The sequence below is a fragment of the Pogona vitticeps genome, chromosome 2 (assembly GCF_051106095.1).
Source record: "Pogona vitticeps strain Pit_001003342236 chromosome 2, PviZW2.1, whole genome shotgun sequence".
In the NCBI taxonomy this organism is placed as follows: domain Eukaryota; kingdom Metazoa; phylum Chordata; class Lepidosauria; order Squamata; family Agamidae; genus Pogona; species Pogona vitticeps.
In genome coordinates this window covers 223,332,442-223,350,366 of record NC_135784.1, presented here as the reverse complement: position 1 = coordinate 223,350,366, position 17,925 = coordinate 223,332,442, and the positions used below count along the sequence as shown (strand labels likewise).

At 40.8% G+C, this 17,925-nt stretch overlaps 1 protein-coding gene across 9 annotated transcripts in view; it reads right to left on the bottom strand.

The window, feature by feature from the left end:
- The window catches only part of FREM1 (FRAS1 related extracellular matrix 1), a 113,450-nt gene that overhangs the window by 86,261 nt on the left and 9,264 nt on the right, over positions 1 to 17,925 (bottom strand). For all 9 annotated transcript variants that reach the window (XR_013541460.1, XR_013541461.1, XR_013541462.1 and 6 more), the window contains exons 3-7: positions 17,585 to 17,911; positions 10,527 to 10,621; positions 6,364 to 6,665; positions 4,002 to 4,153; positions 1,884 to 2,207 (exon numbers count right to left, since the gene is read on the bottom strand). Coding sequence is in view for 5 of the 9 variants with exons in the window: in XM_020782962.3 (XP_020638621.3) it covers positions 1,884 to 2,207; positions 4,002 to 4,153; positions 6,364 to 6,665; positions 10,527 to 10,621; positions 17,585 to 17,878 (1,167 nt within the window). In the remaining 4 variants the exon portion in view is untranslated. The remainder of the gene's footprint in view (positions 1 to 1,883; positions 2,208 to 4,001; positions 4,154 to 6,363; positions 6,666 to 10,526; positions 10,622 to 17,584; positions 17,912 to 17,925) is intronic.

The following is a 17,925-nucleotide window of genomic DNA, read 5'->3' as shown; positions in this document are numbered from 1 at the left end:
GTTCTCCTTATATTTAAAACGATAACTGCATTCCATCAGGTCAATTCTATACTTAGCTGCTAAAATCAGTTACAAAAAAATCGACATGCAAGTCATTCATTTTAAGTTCCACAAGAGGGCATCCTAACTATGTGTTCCATGTCGTCGAGCAGGAACTGCCTTTTGTTGTTGTTTAGTTGCTTAGTGGTGTCCGACTCTTCATGACCCCATGGACCAGAGCACGCCAGGAACTGCCTTACAGCAACCTTAATAGGGCTTTCAAGTTAAGTGAGTTATTCCAGAACTAGTTTTACTAGTTCTACCCACATACGTGAGTTTCCATTGCCCAGCGTAATTCAAACCCAGGTCTTCTAAGTCCTGTTGCTGTTGTTTAGTTGTTTAGTCATGTCCAGCTCTTTGTGACCCCATGGACCAGAGCACGGCAGGCCCTCCATTGCCTCCTGGAATTTGGTCAAATTCATGTTGGTAGCTTCGATGACACCGTCCAGCCATCTCATCCTCTGTCGGCCCCTTCTCCTCCTGCCTTCACAGTCCTAGTCAATTATTTTGTCCACTATACCACACAGAGTAGAGTGCAAATTATATTTTTTATGTAAAGTTTGCAGCAGAAAGAAAACATCCAAGGCAAAATTCACTGGTTTTTTTTTAAATCACTTCTGAACTGGGGGAAAATCAGGAAAAAAATTAAACTGCCAGGAAGAATCCTATTAAATCTTTTAAAGGGCTGATAGAATGTGCCTCACATTGTGTGAAAACAGTTAACAGACTAGAGATAATAGGAATTAGGTTTTTTTTTAAAAAAATGTTCCTGCTGTGAATATATACTATAATCCTGTTGAACTAAATTCAGCTGTTCAAACTCTTTCTTCACTTGAAATTTCCCACATGGGACAACTCTTCATGAGAAAACCTTCAAGGGCAGTTTTTCACTAGGAAAAGTATACTGGGCAGGATTAAAAACAATGGGAGCCATTGACACTCCCCACCCCCGACCATCTGTCCTTGCTAAGCCCTCCCAGCATTTATCCATCCCATGCATACTTGTTCTTCGGTAACTTCATGGGAATGTCCAAATTATTCTATCTCAACATTTCTCATGAAAAAGAGAAGCAGAGTTTTGAGTCTTTTTGCTTTGGTTAAAGTTACAGTATATCTTAGGGTTAACCATGATTTTTAAAAAGGAATATATTGCCCCAAATCCTCTTGTACCACTTTTGGAAATGAATTGCCCCAACTTAAGAAATCACTGTAGGTTGTTAGCAGTATAACATTGTACTGTGAACTTGCTGATGAGTAAAATGACCCAATGGTCTCTTTTGAGACAACAAATGACAATAATTTCTAACATTTTCATTTGTTATTACATTTAATTATATTTCACATACATCTATAATTTTAAATTGTTCAAGCTCTGATATGGAAAAAGAAGGAATGTCTACTGTGATTTTTTTTTAACATGGGGCAATTTGCCTCCAGAAGTTACACTTTTTCTGCTATGCCAGAGTAACAAGAATTTGTACCACTGCCTGATACTCTAAAAGTAATACATTACTACCATGTTGCATTTCCATTACAAAACATAATTTAAAAATAGAAATTTGGCTAAATTTGCCAAAAAAATCTTGTAAAATATCCCCTGAAACCAATAATGGTAGTAGTAATAAGTAAGTATTACTGGTTACACTAAAAAAGGGAACAACATTAGAGATGCTTTCTCCTAAGACCTGCCCTTTAATGTGGTTGCCTGTGGTGCCTAATGGTGGGGACTAGGCCTGTTTGAGAATGCCCTTTCTTAATACATGGTGTGTGGTTTGCAGAGGGCTTGCAAATGTCCAGATACAAAGAGAGAAGCAAAACTGGAATGTCTGTCTCATTTTAGCTACCTCATAATTCCTCCTCTCTGTGTGGCTGCTGTTTGGAGGCTGATAGGCAATAAGCATGTTGTTGAGACTGTTCCATGTGAAGGATGATACCGGCTTGGTGTGGTCCTCCAGGTGTGTGATGTAGCCCTCTTGGGGTGGCCTAGTGATGTTGAAGACCAGCATAGATTTGGGTGTCTCACTATCTTCAGCATCCAGTATGGCTGTCGACAAGGGGCTCAGAATGAACTGGTCTGCTTCCAGGATGAACAGGGCCATGAAGGAAGCGTGTGGCACCTGATTAGAAACCGCACCTCTGATGTAAACCGGCAGCCAGGCATGCTCAGACTATGGAAGAAGAAGCAACCAATCAGCATGTCACAAAATTGCCTTCTTTCATCTGTTTAATCATTCACAAAAAGTGTACACATGGGATAGTTAGATCACCCCTACACAACTTGCACTACCAAGCAGAAGACGGTCCAGCAGATGTATATTGTGGTCTATAAATTTTTTTGGACTACAACCATTGGGCAGCATCACCAGCTCTTTCCAAATTCAAGAGTATTCAATATGTCCTCTGTATCTGCAATTCCAGGTGGACAACAAAACACGATGTTCACTGAGTCCTGAATGGGCAAATGTTGTACAGATCTATAGTAGATTTCAGGCATCTACTGTTTCATTTCTCTTTCCTAAAAAAATCTACATATGTAACCCTTGGCAGTGCAAAATGCATATTTGCATGGGGATAATTACTTAAGTGTTTCAGTGAAAGAAACCATGTTACAGCAGATGAAGATACTGATGATTCTGCACTGAAAGTACAACCACGTAGAAGTTCACATTTTGCTTGTTTATCACACTTCTTTTGAAATCCCACAATCTTAGAGCCAATTTATACTTTGCTCCCAGACTGCTTGTGTGCTCCTCAGTTTTTTGCTTTTCCTGTAGAATTCGTTATGGTGAGAGCATGTTTTTCCTGAAGGTAAATGGAAGCATGAAAGAGCATAAGTATCTAAAGCCACTGTTGCCTGTGACCATGTTTAACAATCACCTGCCATTATATAGCTGTCCCTCCTCTATGGTTGGTTGCTCCTACATCTCTCCTATGGTCAAAATCCTGTTGCAAAGCTCCATCTGTGCAACAAGAATGACAGCCTTATCAGTGGCTGATTTCCATTGATTAAAGACTTCCCTTTTCAGCTTCAAGATATGCACTAACCACCTATAATGACACAAAATGGGAAACCAAATCTGAAAAAGAAAATCTTGAATTTGCACCAATCTGTCGCTGATGAGGGCATCATTCTCATTGCACAGGGGGAACCCACCTTACCGGATCCTACCTCTTCAGTTTAAATGTGTAGAGCAGATATCAGTGCTTGGAATGTTACTTTTTAAGAGTAAGTGATGGCTCATTTTTCCTAATTGTTTATTTATTTAATATGTATTGGAATCCATGGTGGCTTACAAAGCCGCTTAAAAGAGTAGAAAATTAAAATACAATAATATTGCAAACTTTCACACAGAATTACATTTAATTATACTGTATTACCAAAATGCAATTAAAATTCAAACACTTTAAAATGACTTGTTTAAAAATGCTAGATCAAATTTGACTTAAGATAGTGAAAGCTGGCACATTATCTAAGCTCTTACGATTCAAGGTCCTGAAGTGCCAAAGGTCTGCCTACATTTAAAATCTCATTCCCTGCAAGGACCGGTGCTCTCAGGACTTTCTACTTTCATTACAGATTTTTAAAGTAGCTCTTTAAGTTCTCATTCTTCAAAATAATTAAAATACCAGTTCACCTCTTCACTGCCTCAGTGCTTCCAGACAAATCAGCACTTTGACCATGTGATATTTCTTCTCCACCTGCAATCCATAACTATAAAAGTCACCACAAAAGTTACATGCACACTGCAAAAGAAATACAATTATCGCTCTTTGAATCACAATTGTAAGGTAATGCCATTACACCTTTATGATTTTAAAAAGGTAAATACAAGTAACTAGTAACTAGTTATCTGTAATTAGCTTCTGACTGATGAGTAACGCAGCAGTGCTAACAAGATATCACAAGTTTGTCAAATACATGTGACTAAAAGCAGAGTGATAGGATGGATGCTTCTGTTTACCTTGTATGCAGTCTTGCTTCTTCTGTCAGTGAGATCCAGCCTGATGGGAATGTAATCAATGCTGGGTGAAGGAGGATTCAAATGCTGGTATCTAAGGTCCATCAGGAGGAAATCCTCACAACTTACTTGGAGGTTCTGAATAATCTTCAAACCTGAAACACAGCTATCCGTCAGGTGCTTTTTATTAGTTCTACGGTCTGGTGATCCAAGAGACATTCCAGTGAAATTTCAACAGAAATGTGACAGAAGATGGAAATCTGTCAGAGTAATTTTAAAATGGTGTGCAACCGAAACACCAGCAGAAGGAATGACCCTTCCCTTCCTGTTGTCCCCATCAACCTTAGCCTTCTGATTGTGACCTCAAGAAAGAGCCAGCTACTCCAGAGATCTTATAACTCCTGCATCCAGCATCAGTAGTTGCTGCAGTAGAAAGTGATGTAAACTCTTCTGAGAAGAAGGATGCATTGGCAAATTCTGAAGCCTAGGGTAGTGACTCGGATGCTTTGGGTGTAGAGTCTGAATGAACCACCCTGGTTATTCTCAGTGTCACAGAGCTCCCAATAAGAGGAGGGCTGAAACATATCCATCAATGCCACCATGTCCAGCTCAGTATTAAAATACCACCACTTTCAATATCTTCCAAATTCTAGACGTGAACACATTTTCATGACTTGTATTTTGAACACTGGTAGGATACTGTAGTTAAACACAAACTATTTACTAGTACTTTATTGACAGTAGCTTGACTGGGACTGGAAAATCTTTAATCCCTTCCCCTTGCCTCACTCTTCTTCTACAGTATGATCCCATTATCTGCAGGACCAGTATCCACTGATTCACTTATCCCTGGCCTGAACATATTTAAAATACTAAAAGAAAAACACCATAAATATATACAGTATATCTCTAACAATGAACTTACCAGAACTGGCCACTAGAGGGAGCCAGAGACCATGCTGTGTATCGAATTTGCTAGGGAGATATCCACCTCCCATTCGCTTATGGGTTGGGGCACAGTCCCAGACATAGCTTGTGCCAATCCCAGACATAGCCGATCTGGTGCTTCTCCACTTCCCTGCACAGCTAGCCGCTCAGCAGCTGAGAGGGGAGACTCATTATCCCACCTCCTGGCTGCAGTGATGACTCATAAATGGGCAGGTCGGTTTGGGGATGCAGGATGGGTGGTCATGGTGGAGCTTGTCCTCAGAGGGAGAGGGCAGGGGCAGGGTGGGAACATAAGAAGAGCCTTGCTGGATCAGGCCAAGGGCCTGTCTAGTTCAGCTTCCTGTATCTCATAGTGGCCCCACCAGATGCCTCTGGGAGCATATGAGACAAGTAGATACCTTTCACCTGATGCCCCTCCCCCCTGCATATGGCATTTGGAGATACTTCCTTCTAAGCCTGGAGATTGTACATCCCCATCATGGTTTGTAACCTGCAATGGATTTTTCCTCCCCAAAATCTGACCAATCCCCTTTTAAAGGCATCTAAGCCAAATGCCATCACCACATCCTGTGGCAAGGAGTTCCGCAGACTAAAACATGACGGGTAAAGAAATATTTTCTTTTGTCTGTTCTCACTCTCCCAACACTCAATTGGAGTGGATGCCCCATGGTTCTAGTATTGCATGAGAGGAAAAAGAGCTTCCCTCTATCCACTTTATCTACTCCCTGCATAATTTTATACGTCCCAATCATGTCCCCCTTCAGGTGCCTTTTCTCCAGACTAAAGAACCCCAAACACTGTAGCCTTTCCTCATAAGGGAGGTGCCCCAGCTCAGGCATCATTTTAGTCGCTCTCTTCTGCACCTGTTCCAGTTCCACTATGTCCTTTTTGAGGAGTCCAGACCGGATATAAAGGGAAGGTGGGCCAGATGTGGCTTGTGGGCTGCAGTTTGGAGACCCCTGGTCTGTTCTACTAGATCTGCTATTATCTGTGTTTTTCAGCATCTGCAGGGAGGCTCGGAACCAATCCCCTGTGGATACAGGGTCCTACTGTACTTCTTCTATTCTCCACCCACACCCTTCATTCTTTCTCTTCTTCACTAGCTTTCCTCTCTTTCCACCCTGGTTGTACTCATTCCGTTTTTCCATCTGTTCATCCTTCCCCCCCCCATGTGCCACACAGCAAAATTCTTTCTTTTTCTCTCCATCTGAACTGTTTCTGGAGTCCTGCCCTCACCCTCTAAGTTGTTGTGTGTTTTCATTTTCAACCTGAACTGGACAATGCCTTCAGACAAAGGGCTCTCCTCTAATGGCTTCTCAGTCAGAAGGCTGTCCTCTGTAAAGCAGGACAAACAGCCACCCCATCAGATGCTGACAGTAGTGATTACAATAGACACAAAAAACCAAGTGCAACATACGAGATGTTGGGAAGAAACTACGAGGTTGATCTCCACGAGGTTCTTCTTTCTTGGCTTCTCCAACAACAAGCTGACCATGGGATGGTAGGTAGGTTTCTGAGGAGATGAGGCTTATAGTACACTTCAAGTTTATCTTCTCGTTATAGTCCAAAGTAATTATGTTCTTGTTAATTACATCAGATAAGCCATGAAATTCAGGGACTTCCAGAACATTGGAGCCCATCTTGATAATGTTACAGTCTGGCTCAAGTAACTTGACAGGAAGGGTGATTAACTCTGTGAACGTTTCTGTTTCTGTAAATCTGTAAATCATTTGCAAAAAGTATTGTAATGTTTTAGGAAGCAAATCTGGTGGCATCTACCAAATACAATGAAAAGTCTGTTAAATTAGCATGGGTAAAATAGATACGAAGAAATCTAAAACAGAGGTGTATAGTAATATGCTGGGCAGCATGGATGAAATTACATGTGAATCCAATGCCGCAATTTCCTTAAATTACAATATTGCAAAAACAACTGCTGAGATGTGGGTGCTTTTTATTTTTGAAAATCTCCTAAGATATATGTAAATATATCCAGTGATAAAACAACAGCAATAATACATTTTCCCTGCATTTCCACTAGTAGGTGGTGCTCATGGTTGCATACAAACATACATAGGAAAAACAGATTTCAAACACAAAACCATCAAAACAAAACAAACAAGCTGATAAAAACCACTAACGTCAATAAATCTATAAACAGTTAAAATAATCACAATAAGTTAAACATAGCCAAAAGCCAGTTTGAAAAGATGTGTCTTCACACACTTTCTCAAAGTTTGAAGGGTGGGGGAGCCACACAAGAAATATGAGAGCCACACAAGAAAGAGTCTTCTTTCAATAAACATGTCTAGCATGCCTCCACATCTCTTGGTATTCTCAATAGAGCTTCTCCTGGATATCTTAACATCTGGACAGGTTCATAGCAAGATGGGTGGCCTCTTAGATAGACATGCACTAAGCCTGGTTTTAAAGCTTACAATGAACACTTTGAATTGTGCCCAGTAAGCCACCAACGACCAGTGGAGGTCTTTCAATGCTGGGTGCATGTGATTAACACTGTGCCCCAGTTAGCAGCCGAGGTTCTACATGTTGCAGAAGATCTCAAACCAGAATGGCCTCACATACAGCATGTTGCAGTACTCAAGAGGTAACGTAAGTATGGCACGGATGATTGTTACCATGTCATGTAGACTCAGGAAAGGCACACTGTGTACAAAAGTACAAATGTACCGTATTTTTCTGTGTATAAAATGACACTTTTTCCTAAAATAATTAAAGGAGAAATGGAGTGTCATTTTATACACGAAAGTAAGGGGGGAGGGATCAAAGCGCTTTGATCTCTGCTTTCCCCCTCCGCGTTTTGCAAAGAAAATGGAGGGGAAAAGCAATTCCTCCTTTCCCCCTACATTTTCATTGCAAAAAGCAGCTTTCCCCCTCCACATTTTGCAAAGAAAATGGAGGGGGAAAGCGATTCCTCCTTTCCCCCTACATTTTCATTGCAAAAGCAGCTTTTCCCTCCATGTGGGGAAATGTACTCTATCACTGTTGCCACCTGGGATCCAGAGAAAATGATGAGTCAAGGAAAATTCCAGGACTAGACATCTTCACCTGTCAGAGAGTGGTGGTATCTTAATCTTTGAGCCTCATTTTCTCCTGGCCAGCAGTACCTCAGCTTTGTCTGGAGTTCATTTGGCTTGCCCACTCTCATCCAGTCCATTATCAAGTTCAGGAAAAGTTCAAAGATGCCGACTGCTGCATCAGTGTTAGGTGACAATGAGCAAAAGAGCGGGGAGACGCCAGCATATAGGTAGTGCCTCTCTTGACGGCTTCCAATGACCTATCTGAGCGGCTTCCCGTAGATGTGAAATAATACAGAGGATAATGTAAAGCCCTGATGGACATTATATGGCAAAGTCATGGTGCTGAACAGTTCTTCAACAGTACCAACTTTTGAATTTGCCCTGACACAAAGGTTAGCAACCACTGCAATACAGTGATGGACATTTCCAGCCCAGGGAAGCCATTCAACAGAATACAGTACAGTGGTGCCCCGCATAGAGGTTAATCCGTTCCGGATTAACCTTCGCTATGGGAAAACATCGTTAAGTGGAACGGGGAAACCCATTGGAACGCATTAAACTTCATTTAATGCATTCCAAATGGGCCCAAAACTCACCGTTCTCCGATGTTTTCCCATGTTCCGGCGGCCATTTTGGGTGTCCCGGTGGCCATTTTTGGTGTTCTGGTGGCCATTTTGGTTGTTCCGGCGGCCATTTGTGGTGTTCCAACGGCCATTTTGGGTGTCCGGCGGCCATTTTGGAACCGCCAAACACCTGTTCCCCAATCGTAATGCGAGCATGCCCTCGCATTAGCGATGGGGAAATCCGCATTGTAATGCGTTTTCATCGTTCAACGGTGCTCTCGTTATGCGAGGCACCACTGTACTCTGTGCTATTAAAAGCCACTGACAGATCCAGGAGGTCAAACAAGGTCACTCTTCCCCTATGCTGTATCTGCCAAAGGCTATCTGCCAAGGTTACCAAAGCAATCTCAGTCCCCTAACCTGAGGGAAAGCCTGAATGAAGAGGCATCCAGGACCACTGTATCTGGAGTTATAAAAGAGCTTTCAGGATAAGCTGTCACAAACACACCTACGGACAAATTTTGCATTCAAAAGGCTCCATCAGTTTCAATTAGGGCTCAGGTTATAAGTGGACTGAGAAGAAGAGTATTAGGCTAATCCAGGATTTCTTTTAATGATCAAAAATTTTTAACAGATTATGGAGAAATTTGGAAATCAGGAAGTACAAGTAGTATTATATCAGCCAAAAGATTCTATAATATGTTTGTTTGGTACAGTGGGGTCTTGACTTGAGAACTTAATCCGTATTGGAAGGCGGTTCTCAAGTCAAAAAGTCTGTAACTCAAGTCTCCATTGACCTACAGTGCATTGAAAACCGATTAATCCCATAACAGGCCGTTTTTGTTCCATTTTGGTTTTTTTCTGGTGTGTAAGTCAATTCTCAGGCTGCAAGTCAAACCTAAATTTTGCGGCCAGAGAAGTCTGTAACTCAAAAAGTCTGTAAGTCAAGCCGTCTGTAAGTCAAGGGTCCACTGTATTGCCAAGAACATTGTCTGGTATATCCTTATTTATTTTTATACTGCGTCCATTATTGCCCAGTATATTGTCTGATACATTCTTATTTATAATTATCTATTTATAAACCATAGTCTCTACCCAGAAACAGTACTCAAACACGTGCTGAAACAACACATAGGCCAGCTCTGACACTGAAGTGCTTTTAAAGAGACGTTCTAGTTATTTTTGGATCTGGAAGCCTTGAACCGGTCTTAATGTCTGATTAACTAGCAGTCTTCCAGGACAAGGTCACAAACCTCCTGACCTGAGACATGGTATGTCTAGAATCAAAGTTGTTCCCCTGATTGCTGATGGTAACGTCTTCAACCAACAGCAAGAAGGAGATCCATGGTCTTATTGACAGACCAAGGAGTCTATCAATTATGTGAGTTTCGGCATAGATATTCAGTTGCAATAAATGGGGACGTTGAATTTTGTCTTTGTTATAATACAGGAAAAAAATGAAAATGAAAACAGCATCATGCAGTTATACAACACTAGTGTTTTAGGTCTCTGCCCACAGAGCCAGAGGTTGGGCGTTCACTTCCCCACTGTGCCTCGTTGAAAGGAGCTGGACTTGATGACACCGTGAAGGGGGTGGGGGATGTCCAGCTGCCAATCCATGGAATACAAAGGGACCCTCATTGTGCAGCTATGCCATTGACAAAATGGTGGTTCATCCATTTGGGCAAGTGAGTCTGGCTATCCACCCTATGAATGCTTTCCAGGTTTGGAGTGTATGTGTGTACATTCATGTATGCATGCGTGTTTCTGTGTGCATGCACATGTGCACGCACTTACCAGCGAGTGAGCAGATATCTACTTCCTCCTGATTCCACCTATTGGCAGTTGCTCGGCTTTCCCACCAACCACAATGAACAACATTTGCCACTGTTTTTACATAGTTAATTATGCATGTGTACTAAGAAGGCTTGTATTTATTCAGAAATGCCCCCTTGATTGCCACAGACATTGCTTACCTATATAACCTCAGCAGGACTAAGTCTTCATCAAGAATTGGACATCCATTGTGTGTGTACTTTATTTCTTTGGGAAGAAAATGGCAGTCAAATACCTGTAAAAAATTTGACATACCTTAATTAAAGAGGGGAAAGCATGCTGTAGGAATTGCCTCTTCAACTGATGTTTGACAAACATGTTACAATGTGGATAGGATAACAAAAAAAAAACACATGTCAGAAGACACCTGTCACTAAGACTGACAGGAATTAGTATTAATTTTTATCACATCCTTTGGGAGGTTCTTGAATTGATCAATCTGATCCTCTCTGAACCCGATTTCCATTTTTTCATGGAATAAATTTTTTTCTTAGGTCAGCTATTTCTGTTTTAAAAGCATTCTGCTAACATTAGAGAAATCAGGAGTTTTAGTAACCTTCCTGCCTTCTATTACAAAATATGTTAACCCAAAAGGGACTAGCTTTCCCGGCACTTTCAGTAATCTATGAATTATGTTTTTCCGTAAATCACAATCTTGCGCATCCATTATCCTTCAGGAAGAAACTCATTACAGAGGAAAGTTATGGGTTTTGAAAAGTGAGCAGACATGGTAGGGAATCCAAGTTAATTGTGACAGTATTCTGAGTGTGCCCCAACCTCTTGCACCATTGAACACATCTTCAAAACATTTATTAGCCTCTCTTACACTTTACGTAAAGTGTCTGATGGGACTTAATGGTCTTTTGTGCCCCTCTGGGTGATAGAATTCTTAACTCTCATGCATCAGGTTGTTAGTCCTTCCAATTTCACCAAGTTTTGTTACTGAATCCACACAGATCCTGCATTACAATTTAGGCATCCTGCTATGTTGTCACATTTGCAGTTGCAAACAATTTTCAAAGATGTTTCTTCCTACCATATATATAAGCTATGTTTTATTTTGTCTGCACAAATGAAACCTGTATCAATCAATCAATGACTTTTTACCACCTTAGGATTTTTGGCCAAGGGGGTGTAGCCAATGTAATACAGTTGAACCCCCGTATCCATGGGTTCAGTATCCATGGTTTCATTTATTCGTGGTCTGAAAATATTAAAAATATTAAAAGAAAAACCCCAGAAGTGCATTTTCCACAATGTAATTATGATAACTGACCACTAGATGGAGCCAGGGACCATGCCATGTATAAGGTTCACTATGATCCATTTTTCTGCATCTGTAAGGGAGTTGGGAACCAATCTCTCACATATACAGTGGTCCTAATGTATATTGGAACAAAAAAAGTATCTCATGCCATCTCTCAATGAATTATGAGACAGCAAGGGAGATGCAATATGCTCTGTTGTCCATAGATTGGCTTCGTTTGGGGAAAATCAAGATTTTTTTTTTACCTTCAAGGGAAGACTGGGAGTCAGGAAATACCTCATACTACAAGAAGTGTACATTATAACGTAACCCTGGCCCTCAATACACTGGAATTCTTGCTTAGCTTTTTAGAATATCCCAAAACTAATCCAGTGTACATTTTTAGAAAATTCAGATACATGTAGGTGAAGAGTTGAATTTGCTCCATCACAATACATGAGATGCCCAGTGAACATTGTCACGTTGGCCCTGAGTCACTGGGAGAGATTGAAGGAAGATATATTTTGAGTCAGGTTCCAAACCAGCCCTATGATTTGCCTGAATCACTGGTTAAATCAAAAGAGGACTTACTGCATTCCTTTCCTTTATTAGAGGCCTGGATTGTCAGTCTACCTGCTGACCTTTTTACCGCTGCTAAAAGTCTGATCCTAAAGTCATTTTCATATATTACGCTAAAAATAGTTCCTCTTTCAATTGATTGAAAATGCAAGGAATTGTCATTTCCTGTACAAATATCTGACTTTCATTCTGTGCTCTGTATTAAAAGACTATTAGAGACATGTTTGTGTATTTTTTAAAAAATGGACCCCCCACCACCACAATCAGGATGACAGAAATATATTTTGCTCATTATTTTACCATATTGTTGCTATTTAATTATGCTTCAAACTCTATAATTCAGAGGGGCTGTGTTTTATCTTGCCTAATGGTACCACCAGCTTACTCTACATAATCCATGCCCATTACACAACTTTTCCATAAATGCCAGAAAGAAGCACATTTGAGCTTCTCTTCGGTACAAATGCAGTAATGCCGTATTCATTTTGTCTTGAATGTGAATGCTGCTAAAGCACATGGAAGGAACAGATGTGTGTTTGCTTGTTCACATTTTTTTAACAGTCGATTTAAAACAAAGTCATTTGAAGCCCTCGTGGGATACAGGAATGGTGTGAGAGAGGCTCGAAGCCATTTAAGACTCACATTTCAGTACACTCTTAGCCTGGGTAATGCAATCTTCCAATACAATAAGATCTCTTCTTTTTGGTATATATAGGCTATTTATCCATTAGAGAATAATGGTCATAATATTCATAACTACTTCCTCCTCTTAATTGATAACAAGGGGGGGCAGCTTCCTTAACAGAACTTTACCACAAATAGACAGCACTTATAAAGTAGACACAATCTGCTTTGTTAAAAGGAAACATCTGTTTTATTTTTCCTCCTGTGTTTTTCCTTCACAAGAACAAGCATCCATAATTGTCTATAAATTTAACAAGCAAAACAAAGGAGAGCTAAATCTTTCCTTAATTGATGCCTGCCTTTGCTTTTATTTCCACTTCAACTACTTTTCAATTACAATTTGTAATTAAATTGTCACACATTCCTAGGACATTACTCATTTTAACAACAGCAAACAGGATGATAGGAAAGGCATTTGCACAATGCAGCGTCTGTTACTTAAGACAATAATCTCTAGTAAAACAAGAGCAGATTCTGATTATCTTTGCTCCAGGATTGCTCCCCTTGGGCCCTCCAGATGTGGTGCCTTACGGCTCCCATCAGCCAGCACTGGCTGGGGACAATGAGAACAGTAGTCAAATATTACTAGAGATGTCACATTTGAAGAAGTTTCTGATGATGTAACTTTATTTTCCTGCTTCCGTATGTACAGTAAAAACAAAAAACAGTTGTGGTGCCTGAAACACTAACCAATCTGTTTCAGTGTGAGCTTTTGTGAATCACAAGCGGCTTCCTCAGACTCATGGAGTATAATGTTTTATGTATGCAGAGTAGATGGCGGAAGGGCAAGGACCAAGTGAGGTTGGAAAATGAGGGTGACAACTACAAAGGTGGCAATGGAACAAGGGTGACAAAAGCCCATAACCAAAGCAACTGCACACCATGGTGCTAAGATGTTCACCTACTAATAATTGCACCAACACCACCATCATCCATCAACAAGCAACCTCAAAAGTATAGAAAAATACAGACATTACAAAGCACCAAATATTAAGGTGAGAAATTAAAAATATAGGGAAGCAAGAACAAGTCATCTTCCTCCCTACACTAATGTCAGTGATTGTAGTTTTCAAAAATCCTTGGCTACCAATCCGAAACCATTAACCAATAGTTGCTGGTTTGTTTTCTGAAATTCAAATACCAGTGATTTTTGCAACCCTGTCACATCACCCAAAATCCGGCAGCGATTATTGGATGTTAAGGGTTCCTCCCATCCCAGGCTCAAAGGCTTCCTCAGCTCAAAAGGGAGCCTTAGAGACCATTTGAACAGGGTGGGTGGGGGGTGGGAAGCTTTCAGTTAAATTCAGTTAAATAATACTATTGTGGGAAGATGACATTATTTGCATGGCATAAAGTTACACAAGAGGACTTCAGCCTTTGGGTGATCCTGACTGGTGCCTCCCTGGGAGCCACAATGGGACTGTGAATTCTGATGGCTCTCTCTGTAACCAGGCACTGCACCCCACTGAGGTATGCAAGAATCAACAACTCCATGCTGCTCAAATTAAAGGCAAAAAGATACTTATTGACATATTTATAGCATATATACCCTGTTTTCCTGAAAATAAGACCTAACCTGAAAATAAGCCCTAGTATGATTTTTCAGGATGTTTGTAATATATGCCCTACCCCAAAAAATAAGCCAGCTTAGCAGCTGGAAAGCATATAAAAATTGCAAATAGATAAATAGGTACCACCTCGGTGAGAAGGTAAACAGCTTTCCATGTCTAGTCGTGCTGGCCATGCGACCACAGAAACTGTTTACAAGCAAACGCTGGCTCTACAGCTTGGAAACGGGGATGAGCACGGTGCCCTAGAGTTGGACACAACTGGACTAAATGTCAAGGGGAACCTTTACCTTTTAAGTTAAACCCTACCCTCCACCATTGTGCAACATTGTGCAGCAACCTGAAGATGACAAGACTATAAAATAAAACATTGCCTGAAAAGAAGCCCTAATGTGTTTTGGGGAGCAAAATTAATATAAGACCCTGTCTTATTTTTGGGGAAACATGGTAATAGAACCCTGCCCATTCTTGAAGGTTATCCAAGGTGTGAGTTTTACAGGATTTCCTTTAATATATGTAACTGTATATTACCCTGGATTTTCTGGAGCCTATAGACTGGGGAATGTTGTTTCTTGCCTTCATCATATATGAAACGGCCAGAAGGTAAGGTTTGGTTTGCTGGGGAAAGGGTGCTCAGTTTTTAAACAGTTTTTAAAAGGTATTTTAAAATACCTTCAGCATGCAATTATCATCCAGAGAGCTCCAAGATGCAGAAGGTGTTCCTGGCTGTAACTGGCTTTGATCTCCATAATCGAGACTATTCCATGTAATGTGAAAAAGCAGTGCTGTCTGGCAGGAGTACAAATCATAAGGACCATTGGCCACATGCTGTCCATAATGTCACTGTTGTGCCTCTTTCAAATACCTTCCCAATTGCACCACTAAATTGTGGTGGCAGACCACAGTTCTTGAAATTCAGAAAGCCCAATTTAAGCAAGAAAATTTGGCCTCCGGTGCTGTAGACAGTCGCCAGGACATGTGGCTGGTAGCCACCACATTTCCTGCATTGTGCCTCTGTGCTGTTGATTATGTTGGACGAGAAGAACCTGGACCTATAGTTCATGTACAGTAGATTCTCACTAAAATACAAGAATCTTTGTAACCAAAAAAATATGTTTCTGTCAGAGAGCCTGAACCCAATGATGCAATAAATCAGGAGAGGGAGCTTTTTATTTCAATTCAGTGTAAGAGCACATGGCTTTTGGGTTAGTGTTTGCATCCTCACCGCTGCTGCTGCTACTGCCTCCATCCCTGCCACCTCCAAGCAGGTAGCTCCGCTCGGCCAGGACAGGGGGAGTGGGGAGAATGCTATCTAGGAGGGGGAGAAGGACGAGAGGGAAAGGGGTGAAAAGGGAAAGAGGGGCAATATTTTTTATTTGTGTTTTAATTCTTTTTATCCGGTATAGTGTTGTATCTGATAACAGGATTTTTTTTTAAAAAAATAATATGGTAAGGGGTATTCATACTTGCCTTAAAATAAACCTCTGGTGGAAAAACAGAAAAAAAATGCTCCCCTGTCACTTTATTTCGTGCATGTACATACCTTGTGTAAATGCCCAAATATAAATAGATGTAAACATGCTGAACTCGATTTAAATTGGGGGGAGGGGTTACTACTGTGATTGAGCTCAGAGATTCACCAGTCCTTCCCACTTCCTGTTTTTAGAAAGCTTTCCAAAAGCCTTCCTGTTCCTGGTAAAGCAGTAGTTCCCAATCTTGAGTCCCCAGATGTTCTTGTATTACAGCTCCCAGAAATCCTGGCCAGGCCCAGCTAGAGCTGAAGGCTTCTGGGAGTTTTAGTCCAAGAACATCTGGGACCCAAGGTTGGGAACTACTGTGCTAAAGCCTTTAGAAATACTTTTATGTCTGATTTTAGCACTATCTCTGAAATGATACTTTACACTGATGTAATTACTGTTTAATTATCATTTTATTATATTATGTGCTCACTTAAGAAATGTTATTTTCCTAAGGAAGCTGAAAAATAAATGAAACAAAAACGCTTTCCAGCTGCAAAAACTGGGTGCTGTGAACGGAGTTCTCAAAAAGCACCAAAAAGGAAGGAATGGCCATTTTGAGTCACTCCATGAGATCAGCATGTTGATTTAGCCATTTATATGGAGTCTATACTGTTATCGCCACATCACATTTTCCCCACCAGTTTCAAGGCCAAAATGTCTGCATGGCATGTGCATGGCCAGTCTTCTCCCACCACGTCTCTTGTAGGTGGCAAGAAACAGAAACAAACTTGATGTGCGATTATGAGACTTCACATATTTTGTTTCTGTACCAGGCTGGAAGAGGAGAAGATATAGAGATGGGAAAACTTCCTATCCAAATGGATACCGTACTGGGGAAATATGCCGTGCCAGTTCCGGGATTTGGGGATCTCTTACCAAAAAAAAATCAACTTTTCCCATCAAAGAGGAAATGGCAGGTTGCTGCTTTTAATGTCAATGGTATACTTCTTATGGTTACCTCTAGCTTTTATCAGTAATCACGTCAAACCAACATTGCTTTCTTCTAATAGTTTTCCATAACTAAATCCAGATGGGAATGTTTACGAGACTAATCCGGAGAGGAAAGGTGGTAGAGAGTCCCATACTGCTGTGCTATGCCCTGCCGACACTGGTTACACACAGCGAAAGGCAGCTACACTTCGGGGTCTTAACATAGGTCTTAATGAATACCACAAAACAAAACCTCCATAGATTTGATGAGCCTGAGGGCAAAGTGTCATTTCATTTAATACCAATGGAAACAAATCAGATACTATTCCTCTGTTCTTTTCAACAAGTAGCAGAGACCATACTCATAGGATAAAGGTTGTTCTGATTTGGGACAATACGTTTATCTGCTTTTAAATAACAATCTAGTTTTGTTAAGAATTGAAGCTAATGGTATACATGAGAATTAAGTCACCTCCTTTTTCCAATAACACTTGACTCCAAGTCATTGCCAGCACCCTTTTCCTTCTTCTCCCCCGCATCTCTCTTGCTCTTACACTTACTTACACACACATCCATCATAAAATTATGGCCATGCAGCGTGTGACAGATGACCATTAAAAGTGATTTACCAGGTAGAGGTGATGACCCAGTGAAATTCAAATTCCACATACCTGTGGGGTTAACTTCCCAACCCTTTGTGTGATTGGCTCATTCATCACAACTTCAACTTTGCAAGCATCCTTCTCTCTGGGGATGGAAAACTGCAAATCCTCTTCGGACAAGAAGACCGACTGACCCTTCATCACTTTAATTCCATTATTCACTTTGACAAAAGAGCAGCAGGTGCCTCTCATGTGCAGGACAAAGAGCAAAAGGAACCACCTGCTCTCCATAGCGTTAGCAGGGGAGGACTCCTCTTGGAAAAGGAGATACTTCTTATATTTGCTCCAGAGAAGCTTCACCATCTAAATCAGTGTCCTTTACGGAACATGTATCTTCTACAATGAAAAAT